This window comes from Thunnus albacares, chromosome 11 (genome assembly GCF_914725855.1).
Source record: "Thunnus albacares chromosome 11, fThuAlb1.1, whole genome shotgun sequence".
Taxonomy (NCBI): domain Eukaryota; kingdom Metazoa; phylum Chordata; class Actinopteri; order Scombriformes; family Scombridae; genus Thunnus; species Thunnus albacares.
In genome coordinates, this window is record NC_058116.1 from 19,575,682 (window position 1) to 19,599,655 (window position 23,974).

Sequence of the window (23,974 nt, forward strand, 5' to 3'; positions counted from 1 at the left end):
TGAAGACACTGCAGTACTTGCAATATTGAATCTTGAATATGGTAGTTTATAAGATTATGATATTTTATGGTCCTTTACAATTGACAATAGAACAATTTTAAAATAAAAAGAAAGGGAGTTTGTGTAGAGATACATAAGAAATGGCTGGGAAAAGTGTAATACATGCAGTGAATTAGAATACAACCTTTGTCATACTTTTATGACCTGAGGATTTCCTGTAAAGTTTAGACTGCACTGTTGCCTCTATCCTACATGATACAAAGCACAAACCTGTGTGGGAACAAGTGCATTGTGTGCAGCCCTATAGCATGTCAACATACACAAAGAACTGTCCTGCATGACTGGCAGAGATGATCTGGAACCGAAGCTGCAGGGACTAGCAGACCAACAGCTCTAGGATTGAGAATTATCTGATGCTCCAATCATTTTCTTAGCAGCGAATTATAGAGACCTGTTGACATCAAGGAAACAAATATCTTTAAAGATTATCATATGCCTGTTGGCAGTTTGCAGCTCTGACGTTAGAAACAAAATGCCGAGAGGAAGTGGTTTTCACAGCAGTTGCTGTAGAGCTGTAGTAACACAGCAACACACAGTTCACCCAAATAACCACCTGATATACAACTGAAATATATTCAGTATGTGCTTCAAAATAAATGAAATGCCGTCCTCAAATCACTGCTTATTCTGTCTTTGACACCTGTCCTCTTACTTGGATATTTCATAACCAGGAATGATCAGTAAGTATGGTATATATTGGGTATGTAGTGCTGGTTTTATTTGATGACAGGATGTTGGTTTTGATTTTGTAACAGTAGAGAGGCTTTCATGGCTTAAATAGTCTACATTTGATGTTGAAAACGTTTGATCCCCTAAGTCACGTTTTTTTGGTTTTAACTGACTTTAAAGGACCAGTGTGTAGGATTTAGTGGCATCTAGCGGTAAGGTTGCAAATTACAACCAAATGAATACACCTCCCCTCCCATTCCAAGCAGGTGGGAGAATCTATGGTGGCCGCAAAACTCGCAAAAAACACAAAAGGCTCTCTCTAGAGCCAGTGTTTGGTTTGTCCGTTCTGGGCTACTGTAGAAACATGGCGGTGCAACATGGTGGCCTCCGTGGGAGGGGACCCGCTCTCTATATGGATATAAAGGGCTCATTCTAAGGTAATGAAAACACAACAATTCTTATTTTCAGGTGATTATACACTAATTAAAATATACTTATTGATATTATATTCCATTTCTGCAAAGTCTGTTACGCTAGATGCCACTTTTCTTCGTGACTGTCGTCTGACACCACTGATTGGGACCACATTTAAAAATGTACATGTTAGTGTGAGGGGTGTGGAATAATTAAATCTTATTACTTCTTTTTTTTTTTTTTTTTTAAAGTAGACTATCAGTCTATGCTGACAGATTTGTCATTTCTGTATTATTATGGAAGACAGTGTCATTTTTTCTTCAAACCAACTGAATCTAAAAGCTTATCTGACTAAGCTTCTTATCTTGGTTTAATGGTTTTCTGTGAAACATTTTTAAAGATGAAGTGATGTGTACATTTTTGAGTCTTAAATTACATTTTACATTTTCTTTCTCATTTCCCATATTTTGTGGTCTTCTGTCTGCAAGAGAACACCTCCTGCGTCACCTCTGAAGTTTAATAACCAAGAAAAGCAGAACAACAACAACCGTGGCAAAAGTATTCAATGAACAATGAACTGAACACATACAGAAGTTAACATACGCATTGAAATGAAACCTTTGTGTTACACATACAATATTTATGCCACATGAGCACAATGGTGGCTGGACACAACAGTACAGTTAACTGACAACAATAACTTTTAACAGAGAAGACTGATAATTCCGTCAGTCAGAGTTAAATCCATTGAGTATATGAAGACAAAATAAATTATTTTTTTTAGTTTTAATTCAGTTTACTGTTATGGAAGACAGAGCCCTGCCAACTACAGCTACATTCAGTCTAAAGACATCTCTCTCTCTCTCTCTCTCACACACACACACACACACACAGACACACACGCACACACTTTGTGCAAGTCAAGAAAAAACTTAGCTCATATTTCCTTTGACCACCACAAGAAAATGAACCACTGTAGGTCTCTCTGAAATAGAAAATGTGTGCAGAATGTGGTTGATCAGAGTGACACGAGACATTGTTTGAGGCAGAAAATGGTTTCAGGCTGTGAACATTCACATGTACTGTAGCGGCAGAAGTGTTTATGTCAGTCAGTGGAGTGACGGTTGCACCATTTCGTCTGTCCTGATGAATGAGGATTGGTGATAGCGGTGACGAGAGGCAAAGTCAGCATTTTCCTCTGTCAGCTGCTTGGTTCTCAGGCCGACCCCGGACAGAGAGGGTGTCACTACGATCTCATCCCGGGGAGATCCTTTTCCCCTGGAAGACAGGGAAATAGTAGGAAGAATGACTGTGCGACCTGGGAAATCACTACATAATTAAATTGGAAAATTGATTTAAAATAGTTAGAGATACAGTTGCTTATCTTACATGCTAGGGCTTAGTAAAACAAGCATGGAAAGTTAGTTTCAGTCTGTACTTAATCAAAGATAAATATCAGATAAAATGTTCTTCACTGCAAGACTTGCAAGAATTATACAGACGACTAAGATGTCAAAAACATTTGAGTAAAAGTCTCAAGAATTTTGTCTCTTTTAACGAAGATCAAAAATACAGGCAACAAATCTTTATTGACACTAAATGTAGTATTTTGTTAAATAATAAAACCACACAATACCTGCAAATGCCACTTAATGTTGATTTGAGCCATGTGAAAAAGCTGAATCGAGCTGCAATACCTGTGAAATAAATCAACAACCAAACTGTTATATTTTTGTGCTGAAGAAAAAAAGGTAATAAGCTAATTGGTTATTTTCAATACTACTTTACATACAAAAATAGGTATAAAAATATGTAATAATCATAATAATACATTTAAATTCTCTATGGAAACACTTCATAAATCTCTGAAGTTGTAACAGGGTGGGAGACATAAACAGCATCTCACTGATCACCTGTGGAGCAACTGGTTAACACTTGCAGAACTTTTGCTCGGAAATGTTGTGAGTCAGACAGCTGAGGCTCGCTCCAATGTGGTGAGTTTAATGCACAGATGCACAGTGTCTCATCCAGCTATTCTAAAAATCCTAAACCACAACAGCTGCCAGGCAAAGAGACCGCAAGTGAAACTCCAAGTAGTGTGTCTGAGTGCATTACCAGGTCACATAACAACTGGGCGGAGGGTCAGCAAATCTAAATGCCTCAAATCTAAATTGCAAATCAGGATTTCTTTTGTTTGACATAATGCGATAATCTAAATGATTAAATATTAAGACATAATTACACAAGGCATTACTTGTAGACTACTCCTACAGTTATGAAAGGCCGGAGGTTAAAAATGGGATGACCTTGTAAACGTGCAACAAAAATAACACAACAGGCATACAAAGACATTTCCTCCTTTCAGCAGTCAGTAGACATACTTAAGTTAATATCAAAAGCAAAGAATGTACAATGAAATATTTTAAAACAATTCACACTTAATTAAGGCCTTGTAATTCTGGAAATGTCCACTACATTTCATGCCAAGAAACAGTATAAACTTAGTTGTTTGTATCTATAGTATAACTCATACAAAAAAAGTCATAAATGTTAAGCTATTTTACAAAATCTGCAGAACACATACAGAAGAAAATGGCCAGAATGTAGATAATTTAATTCCATCAAAATTGAATTATTTTCTGAGGTACAACTGTCGGTGAAGCCATGCCTTATTTTATATTTAACAAATGCTATGCTCATATTACCTGTTTGTCATTTAATTATACAAATTGTACAATAGCCTACACAACACAGTCTAATTTGCAGATACAAATGACTTAAATAGTTAAATAAAATATATAAATTATCATACTATATTCAACACTGGCCCTCCATTTGCTCATCAGACTGTGTTCATTTAGGTTAACTGATCACTGAAGTTCAGATCAAATCGACCCAGAGCTGTACTGGGCTGAAATCACACTCTGTCCTCTACAGGAAATATAAATGATCCCAGAACAGCAGGCTAACAATGCCAAACACACAACCGTGGACAAGAAAGGAAACACAGTAAAGACAGAAACTAAAGGGACAATGCCTTCAATATCATGAACTTGTGCCTTTTAAAATGTAGCATATTTTCCTTTTATGGTACCAATTGTCAAAATGCAGGACTGTCCTGTCAGAGTCAAGGGATTTGTTAACCCTAATAAATTATCATGAAGCCTGGCTAAGTGTCTCTAAAAAGGAAATGTAGTGATGCAGTCACCTATGGGTAGTCCAGGACTGGTTTTCCCGATGTAGAAGAAAAGCAGCAAGGCAATGACTATGTTTGCTAAGGCGTAAACCCACTGAATAACAAACATGATCAATATGGAGCTCAAAGCCTGAAAGAAAACAAATTGATATACTCATATTATTCATTAAAATCTGATAACATCAACTGAAAATAAAGAAAGAACAACACTAATGCACAACATGAAAAGTGTAGCTTACACCTATAAGAGCGACCCAGTGATTGCAGAACTTTGCATAGTATGAATCTGGCATGGGTTTGATTTCAAAGCTCTGGTGCTCCGCTTTACCTCCAGCACCTGAGAGATTTAAAAAAGGGTGAGGTTACTATACAATCTGTGAAAACCAACTTCCATCTATCTTCTCCACTCTCACTTCTAGTTTGATGTTTCAAGCAGATCACCTGTGCTGTGACTCTGAGGCCCAAAAGATGGCTCTTGCTCAGCATGGCAGGTTTTTGTTTGTGGCTCTTCCCTGGTCCTGGGCTCCCCGCTCCCACACCGCATCTCAGCTTCCTCCTGTGGTTGAGTTGAACTGATCTCCTCTTCTTTCTCTTCTGAAAACATATTTCTGTTCAGATCCAAGCCAAAGCTATCCATCAGCTTCTGCTTTGCGGTAACCTTTCTGTTCTTGCATCTGCTGCTCAGCTCTTGCATGGCGGAAGTCTTCTCAGCTCCAGCATCTCCATTTTGGACGGAGGGAAAGATCTGATCCATGTCCTTGGTGAACTCCAACAGAGTGCCTTTAATCTGTGGACTCTCGCCTCCACTCCCATAGTTTGGGAGAGTGGCCTCAATCAGAGGCCTGGAGCCCTGCCTGGTGGACCTCCGCTGGTTGCTTCTGGTCAGGATGAAGACATCCCTGCCCTCTTTAGTCTGTAGCTGGAAGGTCATGGCCACGCTGAAGTAGGAGTAGTCGATAAAGCTGTAGGTGAGCATGAAGTTGATGCTGACGATGGGGGCCAGCACGTTGACCTGGCCGATGAAAATGAAGGCCATGGTCAGCAGGCTGGTCAGACAGATCGCTGCCACCGGAGTCCTGTTTGGGCCTTTCTGTTATAGAGAAGAAACTTTAGGTAAAAAAAATGCCGCCCTTGTTCACTTAAGTCAACAAAATTAGACTGCAAGGTAAATTAAAGCTAACCTCTGGAGGGTGAGTGCTTTATGTAGAGAGGAATTTTTGCTTCTCTTGTGCCTTTAATTTTAAAACGTTACCTTTCGGTTTACCAAAATGTAGTGAGTTGTGACTTACACATATTGTATATCTTAATGAAAAATACAGAGTTAACATATAATTTAGGTGTTATGTCATTATCGCAACAAATCCCAAATATATCGCACTCACAAATCAATTTGCAACCTGTAGCCGTCAAAAACGTGTGTATTTTCAAAATCAGCCACCAAAGAGGCCTCCCATGCCTTTCTTTGGTCAGAAGCATTCGTCATCCCTCATAAATGCTAACCTGACACTAGAAATCTGTCTGCAAGCCCATGAGAAAGTAAGTCAGATTTACAACATTCAGAAAAGAACTATTTTTTCTACTGAAAGTGTCTGCCTTTATTACAATAGATTTCAGCCCAACACATACACTCTACTTAATGAACTGTGAGTGCATCTGACATTTCTGATGAAGTGAGATGAAAATTATGTTTACATGAAACAGCAGCTGTAACAGGAGTACAAAAACAATGCCCCGACAATATCTCAAAGTGGACAAATCGTTTTAACATGTGGTTTGTTAACCCAGCTTGCTTTCACTTCCCAGGTCCTGTCATCCAGTTAGATGAGTACTGCTGTGTGCCTGGCGGGCCTCCAGAGCACACAGCGGTGGAGAGGGGCCCTGCCCGTCGCCCTTCCTGCGTTTGTTCTGAAGCTTTGATTTGGGCCAAGATGTCTAGGGCCTCATTCCAGTCCGCTGAGAGAGGTCAGACACTGCTGCCATCCAGGGAAGTCTGAGGAAAACTGGGGGTGGATGGGGTCAGCACGACAACATGACTGTGTGTGTGTAGTTTTGTGTAGCAGCAGTAATAACTCTTCGCTGTAATGCAGTCACTCACTTCTATGGAGTGGAGTCCGCACTCTATAATTAGGCAGTCCTGTCACCATTTCCTGCTGAGTCCACCCACCACACCCCCCCCATACATCAAGGCTACACACACTTATTAGGTTACAATATGCCAATTACTCTGGATAATCCTAGACTATATTTCTACTCAAACATTGCATGACTCATGCTAATATGATTTAACTATTAGTTAAGTAATGACGCAGTTATTTAAGTATGTAGTTCAGTTTCTTCACTTTTTAAGTGAAGATAAGAGACAGATAAACTCATAGATGCACTTTTTATTATACTGAGATCTCCTGAATAACGACATTTTTTTTAGCTCATTTCATAGATGTTTACAAGGAGCAGCACATTTCAAAAGCAGGGAAAATTTGACAGTTAGGGTTTACCAATCTGTATTTCTTAGCTTAGCATTAACCGTAACTTTTATCACACTTTAAGTCCCCCTATTTAGCATTTATAAGCAGCAACTTGAAATAAATGGTATTTGTTCGCAGTTGAGGCAGTGGTGACCTAAAGGTTAGAGAAGCAAGCTTGTGACCAGGAGGTCGTCGGTTCAGTCCCTGGACTGGCAGGATAAATCTGGGTGTGGAAGGTGAAAATGCAGACCTTGCCTCTCCCTCATTATCAACACTGAAATGCGCTTGAGCAAGGCCCTAACCCCAACCACTCTAGTGGAGCTTCAGTGGCTAGCAGATCACACTGTGGTTGTACTGGGTGGTTACTAGGTGCGAATGTGATCAGGGCGTTCCTGAAAAAGAGAGGCTTCCTCTCAGTGAAATTTCCCCGAATAAATAAAGATTAATAAACCAATGAAGGCATTCTATATTATTAACTGTTTTACTATATTATCACTGTCATTGTATTGTTGACAAATACATTAATAAGCACTTTAATATCTTCCATCAACTACATTATAGTGTCTTATAAACCATTTATTAAATAATTATATACTGCTTATAAATGATAGTGTTTGAAAAAGTAAACGCAAAATCTTCACAGTCGCATTATATAAAAAGACATCTTTTCTCAATGCTCATCACAGTTACAGGACTTTCTTGCCCTGAAGAGAAACACTCTGGCAGCAACTCCTCCAGACAGTGTGCCGACTCAACCAGCTCCACCAATTCATTGCACATGTTTGGATTAAGATTATAGATGGTTTAGATTAGGGGTAAGTTTAAGTTTTTTCTATCCTGGTAAAGGAGGCGTGATATGTTCGCATCCTGAGAGGAAGTACTGACTTAGAAAGTCAAACTCAGCCGAGTGCATTGTTTGTATATGAGAACAGGAAATGGAAAGAAGTTTGAAATTATCATTTAATTTATATGTTAAAAAAGTGAAATAAAAAAAAACTTTTCTTGCCACTAGCAGTGTGGCTCTATGATGGCTATGTCTGGCGGTCTGAAGGAAATATATATATCTGATATCTGATAAATGAATTAACTGTGATAACATATTCATGGTTCCTGCAGGACGAATTATAAGAACTTTGATGATTTCTTAACTTTTCATTTAGCACCGTTATCAGGTCAAAATTTCACTTTGTGCTATACTGGTTTATAAGTACCTGCTATACACATGACATTCCCATCATCCTCAGCTGCAACTTCAGTGTTAATTATCAAGTGTTCGCATGCTAACATGCTACAATGAAACTGTAAAAATGGCAAACATTATACCTAAACTTCAGCATGTTAGCATTGTCACTGTGAGCATGTTAAAATGCTCATGTTAGCATTATTTTTAAACTCAAAGTACTGCCATAGCTATGAGTACTTGCTTGTTAAAAATAGCCTATAAATTATAATGTTTAAATAGCCCAGCCATCAATCTTTGGAGAGGCTTCACAGTGTGTTCCCAAACTTAAGAGTAAAGCTCCTTTTTGATACCAGACTTCATGAATTGGGCTAAACAGGCTAATCTCACTGTACACAGACAAGTAAAAAGTATCCATAGTTTGTCTGACTCCAGATGCACAGAAGAAATAGTTGGCTAACACAAAACTGAACTATCCTGTTAATATTTGGTCATATGTTTGAGATTAGTAAACTTGCAGTGCAACAAATCATTTGTCACTAAGGTAGTAAAAGTCCACATAAAATGGTGTGTTAACCAGGTACAGCTCACTCTGATCATCACCTTACTCCAAGGACAATAATCAGTTAATAATCTTAATACTACAATTTTATTCACTTTTATATCCACTCCATTCATGCATCCACCCACCCCTTTTCCCAGGAAGGCCAGAGCGGGGATGACCCTCTCTTGGGCGATGCACTGGAGGATCCTGGGTGCTCCATACAGGCCGCCCATGCAGGAAGCGAGGGAGGAGATGTAGAGGCCCAGCAGAAACAGGAAACCCACCAAGGAGACCTGAAGGAAGAAGGAAAACAAACAGAGGCTGGAAGAGGATGGGGTGGGGTGGAGAGCTACACCCTGTTCAGTTCCGCTGCAGCCAGTGCCTTATAAAAACAATGAGAACTAACTCACCACTGATGAAGAACTCAAGGACACTGAATAAATTCAGTGATAATTTGAGAGTGAGTATTTTGGGTTAGTATTAATAGCATATTTATTTTTGCAGCAATACTACACTGTCCACACACACCAGTTCACAATGTCATTGTGACATCTGGTCCGACTTAGACCATGTTGCTGCTGTCCTCAAAAGCACCGCCTATTGAGGAGTTGTTGTTTGCATACAAGAACAGTTCTGGATCTGTCTCTAAACTAGACTAAAATGCAAACAGAGAAGTCTGGCAACTGGCGGATAGCTTAACTGCATCAGTTATCTCATTGATAAGCCCACTCTTTCCTCCCACTTTTCAAGGCAAAACAAAAAAATATGGTGTGAACATGACTTTCCACTCTTTGCAAACTTAACAAGTCCTTCCTGACCTTCCTAAAATCCACTGTGCATGTGGAGCCAAACTCAGACTCAAATATGAGAATCCAAAGATCAAATATCAAACCTCCACTACAGGAGCAACATTGCTACTATGTGAAAATGTTGCAGTATATATATCTGCATAACAATCAGATCACCATCAAAATAATGATAAATATATGTAAATGAGTAGAGGAAAGTTAGTAAAGTTTCTAACTCACCTTGAAAGTATGAGTTGGTTTGAGTGTTTGTTTCCACTCCACAGTTTCATTTTTGCTTTAGCATGCTTTGACTCTCAAGACTTTACAAATCATATTTAAAGTAAAAATAGCAACCTAAATTGTTAACCTGCTGCTATCCCAGTTTACAAATGTTAATACAGTTCTGTAAGCTCTCCATAATCAATGTAACAATTTACCCAATTTATGAGTGATATGTAAAAGAGACAGGGTAAAAGTGAATGAGATCTGAATCTGAGACCATCACTAAAACATCCTCATATTATTACTGTTTAATGCTTCAGTTTGTTTGTGCCCTTGACTTGAAGTGTTTGTACACATCCTCCATTAAATATGTATTTCACTCACTCAGTTTAACTACCTGGGTAATATCTTTGCATTATGTACAAAAGTCATATAGGAGAGAAAAGTGTGAATCAAAACACTACAAATTATTTTTCACCACATGCACTCAAAAGTCCCTTTCATCTACTTAAGTGGAAACAAATTCACCAAATATCCAGCATCTCAACCATTTGGAAAAGTGTATACACCCAGAACCAGAACAAACCACATCAACAAAAGCGAGCCATCATGGGAAATCCCCCCGCCTCGCCCCTTCTGTTGAGAAGGCCGCTCTCACAGGGTAGAATGGAAACACAGAGAGGGATTTACCTTTTCTGCTATTAAGAAGTCATAGCGCAGTGCTTCTCTGGTGCAGATGGCCCCCAGGAGGAAGACAAAGACCAGATACAGGAACCACCTGTGGGTCACCAACAGTGCACCATTGCAGAATTAACAACTGCTTTTTTTCCTCACTATTAATAGGGGAACTGTAGCATAACAACTTCACAAGTAGGTGTCTGATAAAGCCATGTAGGGCATGTGGGTGTGTTTGTTCTCTTTGATGAAAGGCCTTTTGAAAAGATGCCACTGTGATCTGATCTCACCACAAACTTCAAAACATTTGGAAAGCAGCCTTATGAATCATCACTCCAGGAAGAGAATACAGGGTGTTATATATGAAAACTGTTCCTGTTACATGATAAGTAGTTAAATAGTTTGGAAAAATCTGATAACTGTAAAATAATTTTGATTTTGTCACATATTGGTAACTTCAGATTTTGCATGTCAATATAGCTCAGTCTGTTTATTCCAAACTATTTTAGTCTCTGCTTTTACAGCAATCCGACCTTTCTAGTTTTTGTTTTTTGTATAACTTTTCTGTATAACTACTGTTGGTCAGTCTGTACATCTCTATGATAGCTGTAGTCTTGTGTACCTAATCGTGTAGTGTTTTCATATTTTACTATGTTGTGTGTATGCGCATGTGTTAGGAGTGGGTTGTCGTCGTACGAGGTGAAGACAGCTGCCAGAGTTCCCACAGGGATGTTGTGTTCAGGCCGCTGAAGGTCTGAGCTCATGTTGAAGCCTGCCATAACCCCTGTACACACATCCAAACCACAGAAATGTAAAACATTGTACAATACAAAAAATAAATAAAAAATCACTGCATACTATATGTGGTTGTGCTGAGAACTGGGTGTGTGACCTATGAACTTTTTAAATGTAAAATTAGATCAAAATGAGATGAGGAGGGCTACTCACCTGTAGCAGCAGGGAAGAAGACCCCAAAGACAGTGAAGAAGTTTTCCCCCGGGCTGTAATCTGGCATCACGTTGCTGCTGAGCAGACCAGGTGAATAACCAATGAAACCGTGCTCTAAAAGAGGAGGCAACAGTACACAAAGCACATCAGCACTGAACATTATGCCAGCATTTCTTCACTGTGGAAACAGTATCAACCTGTCAACCATTGACATGCCTGACAAAAGATAATTCTTATAAAACACTTTCTGTTGGACATCATGTGATGTTAAATAACTTGATTGATACAGGATTTTATAGCATTTTAAATTTAACAGAGAAACTGAAATATAGAACAAAAACATGTATTAAAAAAGACAGAGCATTTATTTTCATGCTTAAAGGACAGGTTCACAATCTTTCATGTCTGTCTTAAAACAACAGTCAGGAGCCCAAATGAACACTGAAATAGGTTTTTCTTGCTGTAATCATTCCTCCTGTTCATACCGACCATTAGAAGATCCCTTCATAATGTAAGTGATGGGGGCCAAAATCCACAACCTTCCTTCTTTGCAAAAATGTATCTAAAAGTTTATCTAAAGCTAATATGAAGCTTCAGCCATCAAAATGAGTCAAATCAAATAGATATCTTTCAACATTAGTCTTTTTAAAGACAAAGTCCCTTTTTTTTGTTACTATACTTTCACCACAGCTCAACAGGGAAACACTGTCCGAGGAAACACAAAGAGGGAATGCATTGCTACAAAGACTGTAAATGTGGCAGATATCCACTTGATATGACTAACTCAGACAGCTGAAGCCTCATATAAGCTTCAGATAAACTTTTAAATGCATTTTTGCAGAAAATGACTGTGTGGACACTGTGGATTTTGTCCCCCATCACTTACATTGAAAGCACATTTGAGGGACATCTTCTAACAGCCAGTATGAACAGGAGGAATGATTACAGCGGCACCTGATTGTTGTTTTAAGACAGGCTTGAAAAATTGTGAACCTGTCCTTTAAATACTGACAAGAATTCAGATTTTCTTCTAAATTTGTATATTTGTCAGTGTGTGAAAGCCTCTGAAACAGCAAGTACTAAATGAAAAATTCCCCCACAAAATTCAAACAAAATGTCCAATTTGCATCCATCTTTTATATAAATACAATTGAAATGTATACAACTTATCCTTGCAGAAACAATAAAATGTATTACAGTACCATCTAATCTGGAATCTCATGCCTTTAAAAAATAGGCAGGGACACACTTTGATCCTGTGCAGAACCTTTAAAAGTACACAGTCTAAATAGAGGACAGGTTGGTTCAGTTTGTTGAATGTGCAGGAGGAGAGATTGTTCTTTATTGGTGGGGGTCATTTAAAGCGCACAGTCTGAAGGGCCCGCCTATGTTACAACACCGGACATTTCCCCCTTGGTTATCTTTCGATGGGAAAGAATGTGTTCTCTCAGATTAATGACATGTTTATCCAAAAGGAAGTCACCACCCTTTTCAGAAGCTCAGCAGCTTCCAAGTTTGAGAGAAAGAATCAGAGTGAGGGAGACAGAGAGTGAGAGAACAGTGAGAGAGCAGGCTCATTTTTTTTCTTTTGTTTTAGACAAAAGTCAAAACCATAAAGGCTGAATATACTAGTTATATAATGCACATGTTCTCCAGAGCAGGAATTTAAAGGAGGTGCAAAAACGGACATGAAATAGAACTAGAAGCCCAAACTCTTGTTCACTCTGTGACCCGGTGAGACCGCCCTCTGTCCAAACAATCAGAATCTAGCAAATCCAGGGCAGTCAGTGTCCATAGCTGCACCATGAGCTCCCCACCCTTATTACAACATCATACTTCAACATCCAACTAAGCCTGACTCTCACAGCTCTCACCACTGACCTCTCTCCCTCTCTGAGTATTCATTTGAGGGCGTTCACATATTTATGAGTCAAAACTATTTCTATGAACATGAACTACATGTTGATACACTGCCAGTGTTTCAAGATTTGATCTCAAGTACTGTTGGCAAACAAATATCTGTTTCAAGTTGAATTTTTGTGCAAGTTTCCCCTTGTCTGAGAGATGTACATACGGTCATCCTTCATACCATGACCCTATATAAAGCATGATTGGATTAACTTGTTTTTTGGGGGAAAAACATGGTGTTTTGCCCCTGTTGCCTCCAAGTATGAGGTCATGGTAGAGGTAATATTTTTTATCCCCAAAGGGAAATTTATTGCACAGCCAGCAGTAAATAAATACAATCAACACATACCAACCTACACTCAAACAAATTACATAAAAAAGACAAAGAATCAAATAATACTGTTCCAAAAAGCTGTGACAAATGAGTTTTAAGTCTATTGGTCCTGCATCTAGGCAGAATATATCTGTGACCGGATGGAAACAACTTGTACTCACTGAACATGGGGTGACTAGGGTCAGCCAGGACTGACTGGGCCTTCTTTGTGGCTCTGACTGTACAATAGGGAGAGTTCCTCAAGATCTGTGCCAGCAATTTTACTGCACATTCTTACAATGCCTTCTAACCTATTCCTGTTTTGCAGGGTAAGTGACCCAAACCAGCAGATAAAAGAAAAAGTTCAAACAGACTCAATAAAACCAGAATAAAATGTTTTCATAAAAGAGGTGTCAACATTAAAACTTCTGAGATGCACATAACACACTATGTCAACACCAGTTTATTTGGGAACATGCACCATGTGACCACAATGTAATCTAAAATAGTAAAAAGGGCAAAAACCAGATTTTGACACAGGGCCCCTCTAATAGACCTACCTTAGTGTTTCAAATTACCAACTGAAACACTGTGAACCTGGGGCTTTGGGGGCTTCTCAGGGTCTTGGTAATCCTGTCTTGATATATGGTTGGTACTGATTTTTGAGCAGAAACCAGCTGTTATAGATAGCAGGCTGTCCAGCTATCTGGTTACAAGATGAAGGTTTCCTTCTGACTATTTTGTACTGACTTTACTTAAGTAAAAGTAGCAATACCACACTGTAGAAGTAGTCCATTCAAAATTTTACTTAAGTAAACATGGAGGAGTATTACCAGCAAAATGTATGTTACTTAATGTATCAAAAGTAAAATTACTCATTATGCAGCAGAACGTGAGTGTTATGTGATTTTACATTATATAATTCATTATTATTATTTATGCATTAACACGTAAGGAGCATTTTACTGTTGGAACTAGTTGAAGTCGAATTATTTTAACTACTTTTTATTTTAATCTATAACAAATCATATTTTATAAGTTTTGAATGTAAAATCTGAATCCGCAAATTAATTTGTAACTACAGCTGTTAAATAAATGTAGTGTAGTAAAAAGTAAACTATTTTCCTGAAAAATGTAATGAAGTAGAAGTAGTAAAATTGATATACTCAAGTACAATTTTGAGACACTTCTACTTTACTTAAGTACAGTATTTGAGTAAATATACTTTCCCTCACTATTAACTACAGGTAGTAATAATTTCTTCAATTTTTATATCATATATGGCTGCTTGGAGGAATCCACTATAACGTGGTGTGGAAGGATCTTACTCTGTAGTCTGCAAAAAAAAAAACAACTGACAAATGTGTTTTTAGACAAAGCTGTGAGGCCAGCATCCATATTTCAGTATGTATATTGTCTGAAGAGCAAGTGTAAAGTCAGAGTGGGGCTCCTTTCTGAGCTCAGCATTCCTCTGATATGGACTGGAATGTGCAGATTACATGAACATCTGAGGCCTCTCCCTCTGTCTGACTGACCTCTTAGTCTCCCACACTAACCAGCATAAATGGCATGTAATATAGGGCAGGCTGTGATGTTACAGAGGTGGGACACGTCCCACTGGGATGATTGAGAACTATATATTATAGAGAGGATCACAGGGAGAGATGATGTGGCGGTCTCAGGAGTAGCAGCAGGCCTCAGATCTCAGTTCCGGCCTTCGCTCTTTGTCATTTACCAAAAATGTGGGTGAGGTCTGGTTAACACCCTAAACCCCAGACCCAAGGATCACATTATGGCTTCCTGTTCTTTTGGGAATAGGCTTCAACTACAGGGGCAGGGTAAGGCGTGTCTGATTGTATTTCATCTATGCACCACAATCAGAAGGTTTCGTGGATAAACTGTTTGGATGCACAGATGTTGGCAGTGTTACTGACCAAACTAGATAATTTACTGTGCTCAAAAACACCACAAACTACAATTGGGAAACGAGTTCTCCTCCAATCAAGGATGATAAAACACTATACTCAGCTGTCCTACATGTTGCAGCCATGCAAATGAGAACGCCAGGTCAGTCTACAAGTTCATATGCTGTATGTTCATGCATGTTCGTGCAAAATAGTACTCATAAATCCTTCTACTGATATTGTTACCACTGAGTCATCAGTATCACATGAGTTGTAGACATTTAGATAGTGGTCTAGAGGGTATAAGGTTGCTGACTACTGATATGAGTTGCGGTAGTGATGGGAATATGATTAACACTGGACAATAAAGGCCAATGCAATTTTGGATTTAAGCTGTTAATGCTTTTTTAAAGCAGCCTTCATTTTCACTTTATTCTGTTACTGGGAATGTAAAAGTTACTGAAACTGCACTGAAGCCTGGGGACTCCAATCATGATAATAAATGATTGATTGATGACAGTGGAAAATTGTCTTTTACTTCTCCCAGAGTATAGCAAAATACACACACTACACATACCGCAACACACCATTAAAAACATACAAAATATATGACATACAATAGTGCAAAATGGGCAGGTAGCAGTAGGTAGGTTATATAAATAATACCAGAGAGCAGATCTTATAAAATGATCCAGTATGGCAAAGGGAATAAAAGACTTCTTGTATATGTTCCAGTTGGCCCTTGTTGGGCCCTGTATTGACCACCAGACATGAGCAGCTCAAACTCTTAATGTAATGGGTGTGAGGTGTCTGCAGTTAAATGATTAGCCTTCCTGTGTGTGGATGATAATTCCAATAAAAATAACAAAAACATAACATAACTAGAAATATAATATAGCATATTAATTTTGCAATTAATACCAAATTAATTTGACCATTTAAGATCATCATTAAAGTGAAAAAAAACTCAAATCCGATGTCCACATTTTGCAATAAAAGGCCAAATATATAAACAAACCAATATATCATTACAGTTTTGATACAGCATATTTCCTGGCTGATAAGATATGCCTTAGCTATGGTGGCTTGGCTACTGATGGTGTCCAAGTGTACATAGGAGAGGAAGGGACAGTGATATCAAACTATGACAGCATGTGTTTGGCGGTGGCTCCTTTTCCTTCAGGATGTGTCACAGCGTTCAGTGAGTGCAGGCTAATCTGGACCGTTTCAGCTAGCTAGGGGGACCTGCTAGGCGTTTGCCAACCATGAGGTCACCACAACAAACACACACAGCAGCTCTTAATAGGAAAAACCTGGGAGTAGCCTGGTTCTCACATACGTCGTCAGTAACTGCAAACTGGCCCCTGCTGGCCTGTGCTATAAAGAAGACAGGAGGTAGGGAGGGGTGAAAAAGGGCAGGTAAGAGTTGGCGACACAGGGGTAGAGAGCATTGTGAAGCTTAATCTTGTAAAAACTACACATTAGACACTACACAATAGACAGGTGGAGTTCCTTGTGGTTTTCTGGGAAAATTAGGCCACTATGGGAAATACTACACATATATATTTTAGTGTATGTGCACTAAATGTAATATTGTTTTTCATGTAAAGCATAGTGAGTACTCTTTTGTCTGAAATGTGTTATTCACATAAAGACCGGCTCAACTTCTGGAACACTCTTCTCTTCCCACTGGACAGGACGTTGATAATCAGTGAGAACAGAAAATGTGGGGAAGGACTTCCTGAAAGCCAACTAAAGAATACAATCTACACAAAGAAACAAAACAAAAGAAAAAACAAAGCCCACATTTTCTCACTATAAAAAAAAATATCTCCAAAACAGCACTTTGGGCTAAACAGACATGATGAAAATGGTTAAATATGTAGCAAAAAGTTTTTTTTACACAGACAGCGGTCTGAGGAAAAAGTGAACTGCAGAGATCTAATACTAACAATGATTAGTGATACTACAGCTACACCTACTGGCCCAAACAAGTTATAGACTGATGACCATTCTAGTCATGAGTCTGGTTCAGTTTTCCTGTCATGCCCCACCTTTGGAAACTGAAAAAAAAATTCACATCAGTAAGTTGAATTGATTTGTTATAACAGGAAAAGCACAGCTGGAGTTAATGACCTTAACAATGGCTCAGATTTAGCAATCATTGCAATGCAATGCAGCAACTAATGAAGCAAGTCAAAATGTCTGCAATTCATCTCTAGTTTTACTCTACATTTTTTCCCGTTGCTGCTACAACTTGCTACAGTTTCCCATGATGGTAGGATGATGTTACCTATATATTCCAAGTAAACATCTGTCCTTAACCTGCAGCTGGCCTTCTAACTATGACAAACATACAGTATCCGCATAGCTGTAGGAGAGATTGTGTTATTACAGAATACAGTTTATACTTACATTTATTAATTTACTCAACAACTGACAGGAGTTCAAATTTGACTTTTTTCCAAGTATTTTTTTTTTTTCCATGAAACTCTTTGTTCTGGATGTTTATCTAGTACTTGAGGCATGTTTTCTTGTTTTTCTATTAAAATTTCCTGGAAGTCGCTCTGAATATTTTATCTATTTAATCTGAGTGTCTGCTAAATGTCAAAACAATCTGTCTAGATGCTGCCTCAGATGCTTTAACAAATATAATTTAACGAACAGCTTTCAGAATAAAATTCTTGGGCAATCACTGAATAATCTGAGGATTATATTGGCATGAAAATACTCACATCAGTCATTGCGTACTGGTGCAAAACATTAGTAATAATTTAACCCTTCCCACGATCACTATGACCTCCCTTTACCCTTCATGTATATATATCATGACCCCTGCCCTACCTGGGTCAAGATGTGTAAAGGTGCCAATGACAAAGTCCAGTGTGGAGACGGCCAGCACAGCCAGCAGCAGCAGCTGGAGTCGGACAATCCACTTGACACCAGCCAGGTTGATTCCGAGCAGGGCCAGCAGCACTGCCGCCGACATGCCGCGCACCGCCCACTGGCTCTGTAGACCCAGCAGCTCTGCCACTGACTCAGAGAAGCCTGTGATGTACATGGCCCCAGCCACGCACTGCAGGGTGGGAGGCAGCATGAAAAGGGAAATTCAAAGTGTGGATCTGTATCAACTGTGGTACTCACATGACGAACAAACAAATAAAAGATGAATATCAGCCTTCAAAAAACAATCACTCAAAGCCTCACTGACAGTCCAGATCTGTTACTCACCTGTCCAAACACATAGAGGAGGCCCACAGTGCCCCCAACCCTGCCGCCCAGCACAGTGGAGATCATGGAGTAGATTCCTCCACTCCCAACACCACAGTGCTCACACACTCCTATCCCTGACATCACTGTTACTAAAGCAACCAGCACAACCATGGAGACAAGGAGCATCCCGAGCAGCACACCCGTGTTGCCCTGCATGATGTCAGGAGACAAAATTACATAAAAGGAGTTAGCTGCAGCTATGTGTTCTTAGTATAAGATTAAGTGACCTGTAAATTGAAGTTTCACCACATTTTCTCCAATATCTTTACAATTGTTATGCATTTTCCTTCTTTCCTTCCTTTGACATTGTATGTTATACTGCTATTAGTTTGCACAATCTTCTCTAAGAGAAAACTGTCACAATTTCTTTTTCTCAAATCACATATTTTTACTTTGTCCCACTACTATTTGCTGCTTTAAACTGATACAGTGTTTACAAAAAAGAAACATCCAACTCTAATTTGCTCAATGTCATACCTTGATTTCAGTCTCAGTGCTAAGCAGGTAATGAGTACTACAAAGTCCTTGCACTCTAGAAAATTTCATGGACAGTTGCGTCGGATCATAAACTCTGACTGTGAAAGGACCAAAAACTACCACACACTGAAGGTCTGAGGACTGAAAAGTGTTGTTTATGATGTGAGTACGTGTGATTGAAGGTGAGCAGGATCTTTTGGTCCTTTCACAGCCTCAGTATTAAAAAAATAAGTAACTGTGGTATACAGGTGAAGCTAGGTTACATTCTTGGTCTTTGCACAGCAACAGCCAAGCAACTTATGAAATTGTGCAACTCACTCTGAATATGAAACATCTGTCTTCTACTGTACATGTCAAGCTTTGATTTATCTGTCAAGCTAAAATGAAAACCACTGTAGCATTTAAGATCACAGGATATCTGTAGCTGTGTCCTGTGATGACAAATGCACATACAAGTGTTTGAGATCAACTGACAGAGTGACACACAGTTGCAGCAAAACATAAAAATTAAAAGCTTCAACAGAGCTGAACAGAGAGACATGAAAAGTGAATAACATTAGCCAGATATTACAAAGTGTAATATGCAGTTCTTTTCTGTTTCACATATTTAAAAAAGACCACTCTTACAATCAGCCATTAATGGATGTTCACACAGTCATATATACTGCAAAGCACTAGTCTGCAATACTAGTACAAATTGCCCCATCACTCCAGCTCATAAACAAGTCTACATTGTTCTCATTGTAATGCAGACCTTGCACACTCAGCTACACGGCCCACACTGTAATGACAACCATGAGACGGCAGTGTTTCCGACAGAGTGAGTTTGTTGCAGTAGTGAGAGGATGGGTAATGGTGGGAGGGTCTTACATAAAGTAATTGATACTGCAAAATCAGAACTGCATTCAGAAGTTAATTTCCAATCAGGGAAATTATAACTTCACGACTGAGCCTGAATGCACCATTCAAATATATATGTACAAAAATGTATAAATTCAGCTTCTCTTCAATAGGTAAGAGCCAGTTTCTGTGTATGTTCTCTGACTGTATATGGCTGTGCAGCTGGCTATAATACATAAATATGCAACACACCAAGTATATACTCACCACCAAGTAGCCTGTGCGTAGGAACAAAACCACACCAAATATGTTGATCATGCATGTGGTGAAGACGCCATCCCAGGTACCGAAGAGTACCGGCTCCCACACAAACAGTTTGATCCTCCACCATGGCTGGCTAGACTGCCGGAGGCCCTGAACATAGAGACACAACTGTTTCATTACTGTCTGATTTGTCTGAAAAGATTTTATGTAATTAATAATAGTGCATAAAAAGTGTAAAAAGTATTTAAAAAAAACTATAAAAAGTATAGCAACAGTTTGTCAGTTTGTCATGTCAGATGACGAAAAGGGAAATTTATCCCTATGTTTAAAATTAAACTGAAAACCTCTGAGTGAAATGGCGCTAAATAATAGGCTATGAGGAGAGGGCCTACTTGGATGAGGTGAAGAACCTGTATGCCTGGTGCCAGTTTAACCACCTCTCTCCCAACATTACCAAGACCAAGGAGATGGTGGTGGATTACAGAAGAAGACAGGACAAACCATACACCCCTCTGCATAAACGGGTCCCCAGTGGAGAGAGTGAGCTCCTATAAATACCTCACTGAGGACCTCACATTCAGCCAGCACACTCAGGCAGTAGTAAAAAAAAAAAAAAAAAAAAAGCCAGGCAGTGTCTGTACCACCTCAGATAACTAAGAAAACTCAAAGCCTTTTACACTGCGGCCATCCAGAGCATCATGTCTGGGAGCATCTCTGCCTGGAACGGCAGCTGCTCCTCTCAAAAAGCCCTCCAGAGGTTTGTGTGCACTGCAGAGCGCATCACAAAAACCTCTCTCCACTCTGCAGGACATACACACCAGACAGGTACTGACTAGGGCTCAGAAGATTGCCAAAGACTCCTCACACCCCTGTAATGGACTGCTTACACTGCTGAAGTCTGGCAGACGCTTCAGCAGCCTCTAAGCTCAGACAGAGAGGCTGAAGAGGAGTTTTCATCCTCAGGCTGTCAGAGCTATAAATAAGGAAATGTAGAAAATGTGGTGTATAATGTACATAGTATATAGTGTAATACTGTTGTTCTGCTGTCTTTTTTTGGAAATTCACCTGCTCACTTGCTGCTAACTTTATTATACATTAAGGTTACATATATTATTTATTTATCTATATGTTAATGCTTATTTATAAGTTTTTTTTATATATATATATTTAATGTGTCTTTAAATCTTTCCTTTTTCTATTTCTCTATAATCCCCTAAGCCCCCTCCTCCTTTCTAATTCTTCTTTTCTCTTCTCATATTATCCAATATTGTACAGCCTTAGAGCTACAAGAATGTCATTTCGCTGCAAAACCGTTAAAACCATGACTGTATAACCCTTTATGTGACAAATAAAACCTTTGAATCCTTGAATCCGTGAATCTGTGATAAGATAACACAAAATAATAGAGTGTGATAACGGATAAACTTGCAATTCTTTAATGTAAAAGAAACATTTGCAACTATTTACTCTCTGCATTTCTCTTCAGATTTAAACAAATGTTTCTCCAGATGCCAAGCAAGAAAATCCCAAAATTATAAGAACTGAAATCAGTTTTTGACTCTCAAAGACTCATTTTTTTAAAAGTTATTCTGGACTGAATGACCTCTCAGAATCTGTTGTATATTTTGCTTACAGAATGTGATAAATAGTTGTTTCTTATGTTAATGGCCGAAACAAATTTCATGAATGTTTGTTGACTGAATGGGAAAATGTATTTTGTTATAATAATGACCATGCATGAGCAATTGTATTGGATTATTTTATACCAAAAAGTTTGTGACTTTATGAATGTGTGATTTAAAAAAAAAAGGATGACCATATGCATGTAAAATTTTATTGATTTAATCTTTTGTGTTCATGTCCACAATTCTTAAAAGAAATTGTACAATAAATGTTAACCTTTTTCCAACAGTTGGGTGTCTGCTTATTTCAATTCAAATCCTCATTTAATCCTATAATTAACACATTTTTAACACAATAATGTGTCTATATGAGGACCACACATTTTGTGTTATATTTGACACAATCACTGTGTTTGAAAATCCAACACAAACCTTGTGTTAAAACTCTCAACACAGTAGTTGTGTTAGAAGGAAAGACAGAATGTGTTGTCCTTATATGGACACATCAGTGTGTTGAGAATTGACACAACTTGTGTTGATATTAACACATCTGTTTTAAGAGTGAACTCAGCCCCCTCCTGCAGCCTCCATCACTATGAATGTGTTAAATATTTGAGCTGACAGAGCAAACATCCTACCTGTGCATCCTCATGGAACAGATCATGGACATGTGTGTTTGTGTTGTTATCAGCTGCTCCTTTCAGCAGTCCTGCCTCGTATACCTCCTGGTCACAGGTGTGCACTGTCCAACCTACTGGCAGTGTATCCATTGCAGCCTACAGGTGTAAACAGGTGAATGATTACTCGGCACTGTACTCCAAATTAATCCGAAATAAAATTAAAAAAAACATCAGCTTTGGGTTTAAATTCATTAATAAGTAACTACATTTGCTCTGTTGGGGAAGGTTGTTGAGTTAAAGTCAGAACTGACTGTATTAGTCCCGCCTATCCCGGTTAAACAGCAACAGGTGCTGCATGAGGACAACCGGACGCCTATTTTTTTTTTCCTAGGATGGTCAAGTCATGACCCGCCTTACTCTGCCTCTGATTTGCTAGTACTCGTTGCCTTGGAAGACACAAGGAGTAAGATTGGTTAGAGTTAAGGTATAAATATCAGAATAAGCCAATCAGAGGCAGAGTAGGGCGGGTCATGACTTCGCCATCCTAGGAAAAATAAAAACTATCGCTACCCGGACACAGAAGGGTGTGCTCCAGATATTGCAGCCAAATAGACGTCAAGAATGAGACATTTTACTAACAGCTCACTTAACTAATAAATCAGTCCAGTCAGGCTGCAGTTCCCTGTGATTAAAGGAGACATTAATTACACCAAACAGATTTAAAACAAGGTTTACCTCAATTTTTAGCCACATTAAAACAACATTTCGGTTCAAAACACTTGGGTTTTTAAAAAAAAATAGTTTTATGGTAACTACAGTCCTCATTAATCTGCTGATGTATCCTTGTGGTTTCCTTACTGAGCAGCAGCACACTGAGCCAATAATAAAATGTGTCAATTTAATGTATTCTGGTGGCAAAAGTAACGTATCCTCTCCAAATTACTCTTAAATTCAGCAATACGGCTCAATTAAATGAAATAAATGTTTTATAAATATTTATCAAAATAACTGCTTGTTGGTGAGCTGTATGTGCAATTAATTTGAGGACAAGCGCCTGCGTATTCAGAGAAGGTCTTGATTCAAACTTTATAAACACTCATTAAATTGACAGGTCTGAATAGTGTAATAAACTTTATTTAAAAGCTGGCTAAAACTTACCTTTCACAGAGTGACATCAATCCATGCTGAGGAGAAAAGAAGGGGGAAAAAAAAGATAACTCAGTTCATGGTTTCCATCTTGCTCCGGTGATGAATCTGTCAGAATTGACAACGTGTTTTCTGAAAACGTCAGCAGCAGGTAATGTTAGGCGAATGTGTTGCGACTGGTTCACTTCCAGGGTGTGTTGCTGCTTTGCACAAGGATCCTGTGTTAGTTTTGGCAAGCCCTGCAGTAGGCAAGGTTGACCAATGATTACAGCTGAAGCATGCAAGTACTGCTCAATATCCTTATCTTTTTATTTGTGGAATTTTTTTTCCCCCCCAACATTTGGACTCCAGGTGGGAAAGGAGATAATAATGTTTTATCAGTAGGATGTTTCTATTTCTGCCTGTCAAGCCTATATTTCATTCATGGCTACAGAAAGTGACAGATA

The 23,974-nt window shown here is 38.8% G+C and overlaps 1 protein-coding gene across 2 annotated transcripts; it reads right to left on the reverse strand.

Moving 5' to 3' along the window:
* Positions 1 to 1,618: 1,618 nt before the first annotated feature.
* Positions 1,619 to 23,726, reverse strand: slc12a8 (solute carrier family 12 member 8). Of its 2 annotated transcripts, none has more exons than XM_044366724.1 (14): positions 23,541 to 23,726; positions 22,401 to 22,538; positions 20,144 to 20,290; positions 18,518 to 18,709; positions 18,131 to 18,362; positions 11,162 to 11,275; positions 10,910 to 10,997; positions 10,229 to 10,316; positions 8,675 to 8,821; positions 4,781 to 5,429; positions 4,579 to 4,676; positions 4,352 to 4,469; positions 2,780 to 2,840; positions 1,619 to 2,421 (listed from the first exon to the last, which is right to left on the reverse strand). In XM_044366724.1, exons 2-14 carry the CDS (start codon positions 22,530 to 22,532, stop codon positions 2,253 to 2,255), a joined length of 2,235 nt encoding a protein of 744 aa, XP_044222659.1. In that variant the 5' UTR covers positions 22,533 to 22,538; positions 23,541 to 23,726; the 3' UTR covers positions 1,619 to 2,252. The 2 variants fall into 2 exon arrangements, with proteins under 2 accessions (XP_044222659.1, XP_044222660.1); XM_044366725.1 differs by lacking the exon at positions 23,541 to 23,726 and adding an exon at positions 22,649 to 22,744.
* Positions 23,727 to 23,974: the final 248 nt, after the last annotated feature.

Bases quoted from the DNA above. Each gene is read 5' to 3' on its own strand.
- slc12a8 (XM_044366724.1), bottom strand. From the start codon at position 22,532: ATGGATACACTGCCAGTAGGTTGGACAGTGCACACCTGTGACCAGGAG. The intron at 18,363-18,517 runs GTGAGTAACAGA...CCCACCCTGCAG, and splicing joins TCCTCTATGTGTTTGGACAG to TGCGTGGCTGGGGCCATGTA. The intron at 8,822-10,228 runs GTAAATCCCTCT...TTCTTCCTTCAG, and splicing joins ACTTCTTAATAGCAGAAAAG to GTCTCCTTGGTGGGTTTCCT.